Source organism: Crotalus tigris, unplaced genomic scaffold, assembly GCF_016545835.1.
Source record: "Crotalus tigris isolate CLP2741 ecotype Arizona unplaced genomic scaffold, ASM1654583v1 scf7180000024390.453493, whole genome shotgun sequence".
In the NCBI taxonomy this organism is placed as follows: domain Eukaryota; kingdom Metazoa; phylum Chordata; class Lepidosauria; order Squamata; family Viperidae; genus Crotalus; species Crotalus tigris.
Genome location: NW_024100560.1, coordinates 442,011 through 453,493, shown reverse-complemented (window position 1 = coordinate 453,493; position 11,483 = coordinate 442,011). Strand labels below are relative to the sequence as shown.

Genomic DNA, 11,483 nt, shown 5'->3' with positions numbered 1-11,483 from the left:
AAACTATGTTAAGCCAGGCAGAAGATATCTTTTTTTGAACCAACTTGGAATTTTGAGAACATGCCATGAGCATGGCAAAATTCTGTCATAGCAGTCATGTCCATTCAAAAGTGATCCACCAAGAGGGGCAAACTGTTAGTCTGGTTTTGATTATACTCAGTCTAATTTATTGGTTTTGTTGCTTCTGCAAGCTCACAAAGTACTGAGCTGCAGCTGTGCCCATTTTTTTAAATTTCCTAAGAATGTTTGGGTATGAATGAAAAAAGGGGTAGAAATGTTTTGAAATGATTACTTTCATGAGGAAAGACAGTGTTGCATTGGTGCTTTACAGTGTATAAGCTTTTCCTCCTAATATAGCCAAATAAAGAGAGATAGTACTCTGCATACTTACCCCTAATTAAGCTCTTTGGAAATTGTAACTGATAGCCAAATCCACCAATTTTTTAAGGCCATTTACAAAATCATATTACTGCCTGAAGTCTGCAGGGTTTTCTGGAAACTGCAGGATAATGTTACTTTTTCTAATTCTACTAGAAGAAAGTCATTTAGTGTAGCAATTAAAGGCACAAACTAGGACTGGGGTTCTTCACCTTCCTGAGGGATGAAAGCCAGCTGTGTGTGTTTGGGTGGGAGTTTCTCTCAATCCTAGAACCATAGTGTTGGCAAGCCCTTTTAGAAATGTTGCCAAGTGACAGCATGGACTTGTCCACATAGTCAACCAGGAATCAAGTGCTCAAAGAACCATAACCACTGGTATCTGCAAACTATATAGCATCTTTTATAATACAGTATTTTAATTTTTGACTATCTTTCCTTGACCACCTGTGAGTTTTTCTCAGCACTGTAGAGGGTTTCAAGTGATAAAACACTTGCATTTTTTTGAGATATTGTTGGAGTATAGTCTCCATTATCACCTGCTAGGACTTTAAATACAATAATGTATTTAAAGGAGGAGAGAAAGAGGAGGGAAGTAGGGAAGGATTAGAGAGGGTGGATGCAGCCTGGGGGGAATGGGCAGGCGTTACCAATGGTTAGGAATTTAATTGTAGTTTGTATGAATAAATGAAAAATAAAAACTTTTTTAATAAAAAAATAATGTATTTACTGCATAACTCATTGATTTATGTTGTATCAGTTATAAAGTTTAATAGTTTGATATTTTGAGTGGACATACACTATTTATAGCATTTCTTCAGGTTTGTAACAGGAATGTTTTTTGACTGTTATTAATAAGGTCTCTGGTCAAAATGCAGCAGTGGTTTTTTACTCATTAACAAAGCAGGGTATATTGTCATTGTGTAATCTTTGTATTTGTTCAGCAAGAAAAACAGCTTTTCCTTATGTACATTGGAGTGGTGAGAGATCAGTCTGACTTTTTGCACAGTTTTACCTTACTTTTACAGGGCAAAAAGTAGAAAGAGCAAACAATGGAAAAATAGAATATATATATTTCATGAGGTGCCAAGTGCAAAATCTTAGTAGGTAATAATAATTGATACACACACACACACACACACACACACACACACACACACATTTATATATATATATGTGTGTGTGTGTGTGTATACATACATACACACACTCACACACACACACACACACACACACACACACACACACTAACCAATAAGCCATATCACCCTTGCAACAACATTCAGACTAGTCACTTGATAAGCTCTGTATCACTCGGAAGTCCCCTGGTGTGTTGACAGAATCATTTCTTCAGATCCTTGCAAAAGACTGTTGAGGTGAGGGCAATCTTATTTCTGCAGGGATGATGTTCTATAAGGAGGGAGCTGCTACAGAGAAGGCCCTTCTTTTTGGTCCCATTATATTGAAGATAGGGGACCCACAACATTCCCTGCTTCCCTGCTGTGGTGGGTCAGGTAGATATGACTGGGAAAAGATAGTCCTTTAGATAACCTGGTCCCAAGTCATCTAGAGTCTTGAAAGTGACAATCAGCACCTTGAATTGGGCCCAGAAGCAAATCAGCAGCTAATGCAGTTTCTGTAGGACATATGTGCAAATATAGGCATGCATAAAACCATTTAGGCTACCACATTTTGAACCAATTGAAGCTGATCCTGGACACTTTTCAAGGGCAGCCCATCTAGAACGCATTGCAATAGTCAAGATGAGAGGTGGCTTGGGCATGGGTAACTGAGCAGGGATTGTTAGTCTAGGAAAGGCCTTCAGTTGCATAAAAGTGGTCCTGGCCATGACTGCTACTAGTCCTTGAGCAGTAGGGGTCCAGGAGAATCTCTAGATTACTCACCAGGTCTGTCTCTGGCAGTGGAACCCTGTCCAAGATCAGAGATGGCAACTCTCCTTGGACAAAAGATCCCCAAACCTGAAGCTATTCTGTCGTGCCAAATTCAGTTTCACCCCATTGCTCCCCATCCAGCCATTAACAGCATCCAGGCACTGCAAAACGGAGATTGACTTAACTTGCCATGGGCTGAGATACATAGTTGGGTGTCATGAGCATATTGAAGATTTTTTCTCCTTTTTGTGTTGGAGTAAAGTCAACAAATTAGAAACAATAAAAATCATAATTTACACCTAAAGTCTTTATTGAGCTCAGTTGGGAAGTACAACTTCAGAGAGCTAATATAAGCACTTTAAGTTCACCTGGACTCAGTATGATGTCAGAGTAGAAAAGACAGTAGTGTCAAGAGATATATTAAGCAAATCCAGCCAGTGTTAGAAGAGGAGGCATACATAAAGCATACAACATCATTACTATTAGTTTCTGAAATATAAAAGCAAGGGAGCCAAGATGTTTTGAAGATACCGTTCCTTTACTGAAGAAGCTCTTGACCTAATAATATTTCTGAGGCATAGCATTCAGATAATCAAGACAAAATCAAATCTACTTGAAATCTTGTAATTTATTATAGGGAATATAATATTAGAATGATGTGTGGAGGAATATGAACTAATTCAGTGTGGTGGATAAAGGTGCTAGGCTAAGAATGGGTAAACCCAAGTTCTGACTCTCATGTAGAAAACCAGCTGGATGATTTTGGTCAGTCATTCACTCTCAGCTCTAGGCTGAAGGCAAAGGCAAATCACTTCAGAAATCTTCCATATCATGGTGAGCATGAGGTCTAGCTAAATATCCCTGAAAAAACCTTGTAAATCCACATTCAGTGACAATGTTCCTATTATGATGCATAATCTATTGGTTTTCCAGTATAGTTGAGAACCTGCAGTTGGAGGTTTTTTTTGCCACATTTGCCACTCTTGACTTCTGAATGTTGTCACCTTTCCCCCTCCCTACATTTCTACTATTCTAGCTTCCTTCAGTTGCTCTTCATCCCAGTCCAGCCCTTTTTCCTCTTCTGACTCAGATCAGTCTACCTGCACATCAAAAAATTCAAACCAATTCAAATCTGAAAAAAAGCCTGGTAAATTTCTATTTGATTCTGAAATTTTGGGAACAATGGGAACCAGGCTTAGAGGATCAGGAAATGTTAGATGAAGTGATACATTTCTGTGAAAATGGGTCCTTAATATCATTATGAGAAGCCTTCTTGACAATCAACTAGATCCTTCATCTTTTTCTGCATCTGCTGTAATTGTCACTGCATATGGTTACTCTCAATTCAGTCGTGTGCATATTCCTTCTTATAATGAGTATGGTTTATTTAAAAAAAAGTTTGTGTAGAATTCCAAGTTTATGCGGCAGAATAGGCTCATGTGGCTATTGGCTGGATGGGAAGCATGCCCAAGGCCTACAAGCTGCAGCAGGTTTACATGCACCAATAGCTTCTGCAGCCATCTGACTCTCCCCTCTGTGGCTGAGTGGAAAGCAGGCCAAAAGTCTCTAGGAACCTAGTGTGTGAGCAAGCACAAGGTCTGCAGCTTAACAAACATCATGACTTGCAGCATTGAAGTCATGGTAATGACTCCATTATTGTCATAACTTGAGGACCGCCTGTATTGTAACATCGAAGGACCACTTGTACTGTAACACTCCTTAAGAAGGAGATACCCAGTGTTTCTGAAGAACCTGTTTGGGTTGTTTTGATTTCAGTTTGCTGCTAACTATTGTATCTTGCTATAGCCTTTTTGGAAGAGTAGCTCTTTGTCTCTTGTTCTCCCTCTTAAAGACTAAAATAACAGATGAAGTACTAACACATGTCCTCTTTTGGTTGTCTCTGCAATAACTGTACACTATTTTTTTCCTAGACTTAAAAGACATCTCTAAACCTGCTTCCACCATCAGTGATCTCTCTGCAAGTGACTCTCAGCATCAAAATGTACCTGCTTCAATTGCTCTAGTTCCTCCTGAAATAAATAAGTTGTCTCACACAAAGCAGCCTGGTCCAGCTACCATGACATCAAACTTCCCTTCATTCCAGGAGCCCCACAATGCTTTATCAGTCAAAGTCAAGAGTTCCTCTCGTTTTCCTTCTATTGTTTTGTCACAGCAGCCATACCAGCTCAGTGCAAACTCACACACTGAAGACCTTCCCAGCCATTCAAATGTGATGACATTCCAAACCTCAGCTGTTCAGGATAAATTGAAGCAACAAGTGGCCCAGATTCTAGCCATGTATCCAGAGGGCATGTCTCTGTTCCAGTTCCGTATTGCCTATAGTGCTACTTTTAAACAACATTTCCCAGTGGGCAATGCTGCTTCTACCAAGCAACGTCTTCTCGAGATGCCGGACACTGTTTATATGAGGGGTCATGGAGTTCAGGCATTACTGTTGCCCGTGTCCCCTGATGTATCACCTGCAAAGCCAGGTATGTGCTATTGTGGAATTTCCTTCATTTCCTAATGTGACATTTCTTCTGCATTGTGTTTTTGAAACAGGAAAATAACTTGACTGCCCCAGATTCTCTTCCCACACTTTCCACAAACCACATGACCAAATTAAAACAAAATTAGAACTTTTATTCACACTGCAGACATATGAAAATGCTTCATAAGCATGAATACTTCATATTCATCAGGCACAAGGATCTTAAGCATGTAGGATAAAGAAGAATTAAATAAGGTTGTTCTGTGGGGTAATTTTAGACTGAAACCGGTACCACCATCATTTCAGGGAAAGAAGTATCCCTAATCTTGTATAAAAAAAGAGAGCTAGGGACAAGAATTTGGGAGAATAGGGATTGGTGGGTTAGGGGGTGGAATACAAGAACACAGACATGTTCTATATTTTGATGCTTGGATTTAGGGAAAATGTAAGGAAAATGTAAGATTGTGTAGAACTTTCTCCCTCTCATTCAAATGGTTATTTAATTGTTTTTTAAGCCAAAATCAGTACATGGTAATTGAGCCCTCAGAACTCCTATAACTAGCAATTTCCTGACATTGTGCAATGGAAACATGTAAAACTATTTTTCAAATCCCAAAATAGACATATGACTTAAAAAAAAGTCGCTAAAGGTTTCCTCCACCCAGCCCACACATCTATACAAGTGATGCAATCTTATCTTAATATGTTGGGTTTTATTATCTTAATATGTTAGGTTTTGTTATAGATAAGATGAAGGCCAATAAAGAGCCAACAAAAGAAATGCAAAGTTGATATGTGAGCATACTTATTAAATGCTCAGAGATCTGGCAAAATTCCCTTGGAACAGTTTTATCACAAGTTAAGCTTTCTTTTATAGCCTCTTTCCCAAGTGATTATGAGCCCTGAAATTATTGTCCAAGATCCTGTAAGGTGCTCTGCTCTCTGGCCTTCAATGGTACCCACTACTTTTATCTACGAACCTTTCAGATAAATTTATGTTTTGTTTCTCCCCAGGTCAACCTGCCTCTTCCAAAGTGGAGAATGTTGCAGTGGTCCCTAGCCATGCATTGGTCCATCCTGTAACTCTGACTAAACCTGCTGTAAAAATCTTTGAATCTTGCCTGGAGCCTGCTGTTCCCAAGGTTGCCATTATGCCTGTACCTAAACCCCATAATTCCTTCTTGCAATATTATGAATCCATAAGAGCACCAGAAAATAATGGGAATAAACCATTCACTGAATTTCATCCCCAAAGCGTCCCAGGTTTTATTAAAATCGTGCAAACAAACACATCTCCTTTGAATGGTCCCAGTCCCAAGCTAAGAGAGATCTCCTTCATCCCACATTTCTGTGCAGCTTTACCTACATGTTCTCAAGGCACAGTATGTGGTGATAATTTGCCGCCAGGTATTCTTAAATCCAGATTTGCATCTCCCACTAACTCAAAGATTTCTGACACTCTCCCATCAGTTGACTTGACACCAGTTCCCCCAGTTTCTGTAAAACCTGAAATTTACTCTCCAAGGAGTACATCACAGAGCTCTGTTGGTATTCGGCCTAGCCTTCTTGTGCAACCACCATTTCCCATCTTGAGTACCGAACAAAGGAATAGTAATCATGCTATTGCAGAATTTGATTCCTTTTCTGAAGTGCAGAAACAGTCCAGAACTTTGCAGCACTTCTCAAGTCCTGACTCTTCTGCAAAGAGAAATTCTGTTTCTCCATTGTTTAGAAATTCTGCAAGCTTCTTTCCACCCAGATCCCAACCAGACCACCAATTACAACAGCCTACCCATGCAAGACTAGATGGTCTACAACCCAGTTCTGTTTCTTTAGCAGATAAAGGCCTCCTAAAAACCTCTTTGGACAGAGTATCTCCTGTAGCCATGTATCAGAGAGAACCCACTTACGTGAATCCTCTTGAAACCAGCTCAACTTCAGAATCATTCAGTACCTGTTCAGTCAGTGGACCTCTTCGGCCTTTGCACACTTCATCTGTGATTGCCAATAATTCCATGGCTTTGTCATCTGTGTCCTCCTCAGGGACAGAAGCAGTAAGTCCAGCTTCTTCTCCAATAGACTCTATTGCCAGTGCTTCTGCTAATATCACCAGTAATTCCAGTCCTTTGTTTCCTGAGACTCCTACTTCCACTCAGCAGAGACAGTATGCCAGCGCAGCTGCTACTGTTATCTCAAACAAAAAAACAACAAGCCCTACTTCTTTGTCATCAGAATCCACCACCAGTTCACACTACCAGTTTGCATATGCTTCCAGCAGGATGACCACTAGTTCCAGTGCCCTATCTTCTGAGACTTATGCTTTCACACATCAGAGACAGAATGCACAGGCAGGTGGGACTATAATTGCCTCAAGTACAAAAACAGTGAGTTCCATTTCTTCTCTAGATTCTTCCACCAGCTTATCTTGCCACCATATCTATGCTTCTGCCAAGCCCTCCAGTAGGTCTAGTGTGTTGTCACCTGAAGCTTGTGCTTTTTCATATCAGAAACAACAAAGTGCAACTGGTGCTGCAGGCTCTTCAGGGACAAGATCAAGAAGCAAAACACCTTCCCCTTCAAAGTCCACTGCATATCATACTCCAAATGTTGCTTCCAGAACTACTTTAAATCATGATCCTTCGAGTCAGGATAATGTCACATCCTCATTTTCTAAACAGGGGAACCATTATATGTCTTTGCAAGAAAAGCAGATGCCTGAGCCCACTTTTACTTCTGCTGTCTCCCGAATCTATGATGCATGTCTCATCCTATAAAGCTAGCCTTAAAATGGTCCATATGAAGACATTTGCCTATGGATACTTTTTTTTCAGGGAGAGATGCCTCTTGAAAGTGCTGCCTAAGTGCATTCAGAGACCATCCTTGTCTAAGCCAACAAGTGACTAACTATCAAATTCAGAGAATTCTCTCTTTAGAATATTGAAAATGAATTGATGCAGCCATAAAAAGAACTGTCATTAAGATTGCACACAGTGAGATAGCTACCTCAAATGGCACATAACGGAGTTAGAGTACAGTAGAGGAAAGAATGATGGGTGCTCTTATAGCTATTACAGTGCCCTCTAGCTGATTATCTGGCTTTTTATGTGATGGAAAACTCCATCAACAGCATTGAACCAATGTCAGCTGATTTAACTCATTTTCTGAATGAGCAGAAGCTGTGATTTCTCCCCCCCCCTTAGGTGGGTGTACACCAGGGTTCTTCACGGCAAACTTAGCCCTTTTATGACTGGTGGACTTCAACTCCCAGAATTCCTCAGCCAGATACACTGGCTGAGGAATTCTGGGAGTTGAAGTCCACAAGTCATAAAAGGGCCAGGTTTGAAGATCCCTGGTGTACGCCCTGGGTTGTCTTGCCCAGAAATATCACTGTGAGATCTTTCTTTTAGTTCTACTAACTAGAGCTCTTTTTTTTGGTGGTGGAGGGCGAGGCAGGGTAAAATTGTAATTGTCCAGGGTGGTCAGATTCTATGCTGGAAGCAGCTTGGTTTGCTATTGTGCAAGCTGTAATTGTGTATAATTACTTTATATTGTTCTTTTCTGAAATCATGGGCACAAACTGATTCCTGAACCTTTGGCCTTCTCTCTCAATCTTCTGAAATGTTTGTATGCAACACATTTGAAACAATTCTGAAGCAATTTGTTTCAATAATTTGCAAGATGTTGAATGTATTGCTCTCTGAATCCTGTAATACCTGGGAGCAGAATGGTTGAAGATTGTTCTTTCTGTATTTTTCTATGGGAATTCTGCTGAATCATCTTCACATGAGTTGTGATTTGGCAAAAATAGAAACCTGGATTGTTCTGATTCTGAGTTGTGACCAAAACAAATATGAAGACATGCTGGAATGATTTTAAGAACGAATGCAGCTAGGTTGGAATGTGTTGCTTTTTGCCCTCCTGCTTCTCCACACAGGGTGGGTATTTGCCTGCTCACTTCCTATTTTCCCAGCACTCTTCCCTTTTACTCCTTCAGCTGTGACTGATGTCCCAGTGCTGCATATGCCACTGGCTGACCTGTCCTTCAATCTTCCCAGCACCTTCTCCTTAGCTACCTCCTACCCTTTTCCTCATAGTCTTCTCTTTCCTTCTTTTCTCGATAAACCTTTTTTCTAAACCTGCTTCTGGCTTATTACCAACCATTTCTATTTGCAACTACCTTCCCCTCCCCATGTCTATAGAGAAAGAAGTTAACCTCTTAAAGGTAGTTATATTGAAGGATAAAAATTTAGGAGAATATATTCAAGCAACAATAATTTAAGGGATGTGCAAATTGTTTTGCAGACAAATATTCCATCTCCAACTTAATTGCTGTTTAGAAAATTAATACTTTATGTAATACTTTTGTTCATTGTATGTGGATCTTTTGACTTATATTTTTGTGTCAAATAAAATAAAATGTTTAGCAGAGAATAAGTTTGTTTGACATGTTTTAATTGTCACGGTTGTTTTATGTAAATGGGTGTGGGCAAAAATCTGTAGGAATTGCTTAAGAAGTTAAGAATTTTATTAGTATTTTTTTTAAAAAAAGATTTTATTGAGTTTTATAGAGTTGGGGATAAGATAGGATTGATGGGGATTAAGGTTTAGGGTAGGGTTAGGATCAGGATTGGGATTAGGACAGGGTTGGGATCAACATTGGGGTTATCCCCCAATAATATTTTCAATCTTTAGCAAACAGACTATTGTCCGGGAACATATGTTCAATTAACAATAATTGATATAGTGGTAAATAGCTGTAGTAAATATGATAAATGATAATCATAAACAGTATCAGTTGGTCAATGCCTATCATCTTACTAATATGTATTCAAAATAACATCACATTCATTTCTCACTAGTTTGTTTGCCTAACCATTGGTAAAAATTATCCCATGTTTTAAAGTAAACTGAATCTTCTTTCTCTTTAATCTCTAAAACAAATCTATCCATTTCTGTACATTCTAAAATTTTCTTAATTAAAACCTCTTCAGTTGGTAAGTTTTTATTTTTCCAGTATTGGGCAAATACTATTCTCGCTGCTGTCAGTACATGCAATATTAAATATTCATTCTCCTTCTCATAGTTAGGTTCTAATATTCCTAACAAAAACAGTTCTGGTTTAAATTCTATCTGTCTTTTGATCATCTTTTCCAGCAATGTATGTATTTTAACTCAAAACCTTTTTGCTTTAGGGCATATCCACCAGATATGATAGTAAGTACCTGGCCTTTGTTTCATTTCCAGCAATTATTCGAAGTATTTTTAATTTTTTTTTGCTAATTTTACTGGTCTCATATGCCATCTATAAAACATTTTATACAGATTTTCTTTATATGAGACTGCTTTAGTCAATATTTCTATCCCATAATTTTTGCCAGTCTTCCAAATCTATAGAATATCCAAAGTTTTTTGCCCATGTTATCATTGTTTCTTTTACTTGTTCTTCCATCTTCAAGTTTAGCAGAAATCTATAGAGTTTCATAATCAAGTTTTCATCTGTTTTTAACAATATTTGATCGAATTCTGTCCTTTATAAAATCCCGTTGTCCCGTTGGTAATTTTTTTATTCATTTTATCAAGATCATTTTTCAACTCTTCATGACTTTTTTTTTGTTGAGGTTGCCTTCTTGAGCTGCAATTGCTTGCATAATTGCTTGAGTATCTTTTTGGTGAACATCCATTTTTTCTTGCTGCAGCATTGCTGTATTGATTTCTGATATACTGGACTTGCAGGGGCGGAAGATCCTTTCCCCTCCAAGTTTAGATAGATTTGAAGTACTCATCTTTGTCTTTATTTGTTATATTGTAATCCGCCAGGTAGCCAAATGGCCAGCTTTTATAATCCAATAGGTTCCTATTGCTAGGAGAAGAAATCCATAAAAATAGTTAAAAATAAAAAGGAAAAATAAAAAATAGCAACGGGGCAAAAAGAAGGAAGCAATAAAAAAGGAGGGAAAAATGCTCCCAAAATGAAAAGGGAAAAAGGAAAGGAAAAAAGCAAAAATGTCAAAATTATAATCCACCAAATTCTGTTATGTAAAATTTCTTAATTTTCAATTCTTCTAAAACAGCCTGTTATAGTTCCAAAGCAGATAATGTTTATAATCCAGGGAAATAGATGGCTCCGAATACTATTTGTTTATAGATATAGTCTATCTTGTAAAGCCATATAAACAAAAGAAAGTCTTTCCTCCAGCAAAGTTTCAAGGACTTTCAGATAAAGAATGTCTGGGCATGCAACCAACATTGAGGTGTTGGTCTAGAAACCAAGAGACCTCTAGGCCTCCCTTAGGCATGAAAGCTGGATAACTTTGAGCCAGTCACTTTTTCAGTCCAACTTGCCTCACAAGGCTGTGTGGGGAAAATAGAAGGCTGGAGTATTCAATAAGTTTACTGTCTTGAATTATTGGATAAATAACAACATGCTATTTGTAAATGTAATAATAAATAAAATACTGAATAGTATTTGTTGTAGAAAAATGAGAGCATTTAAGACAATTATACATCTGAACCCTGGAAGGATTGGGAGCTAATTTGGTTGACATGCCTTTCAGAATGATGCAACTAGGTGATTTATTGCTGACTTTTGAGAACCCTGGCTGATCATCTTGATTTCTAGAATGAAGAGTTGCTCTGAGAGGCAGCTTAGTTTAATGGTTAAAGGCACCAGACCAGAAATCGGGAGACCAAATTTTTGTTCTGTCTTAAATACAAAACCAGCTTGG

The 11,483-nt window shown here is 38.5% G+C and overlaps 1 protein-coding gene across 1 annotated transcript; it reads left to right on the top strand.

Moving 5' to 3' along the window:
• Window positions 1-3,361: 3,361 nt before the first annotated feature.
• Window positions 3,362-9,186, top strand: LOC120301682 (cell wall protein RBR3-like). Its single transcript, XM_039329209.1, has 2 exons — window positions 3,362-4,759; window positions 5,773-9,186. Exons 1-2 carry the CDS (start codon window positions 4,345-4,347, stop codon window positions 7,530-7,532), a joined length of 2,175 nt encoding a protein of 724 aa, XP_039185143.1. The 5' UTR covers window positions 3,362-4,344; the 3' UTR covers window positions 7,533-9,186.
• The last annotated feature ends 2,297 nt before the right edge of the window (window positions 9,187-11,483 follow it).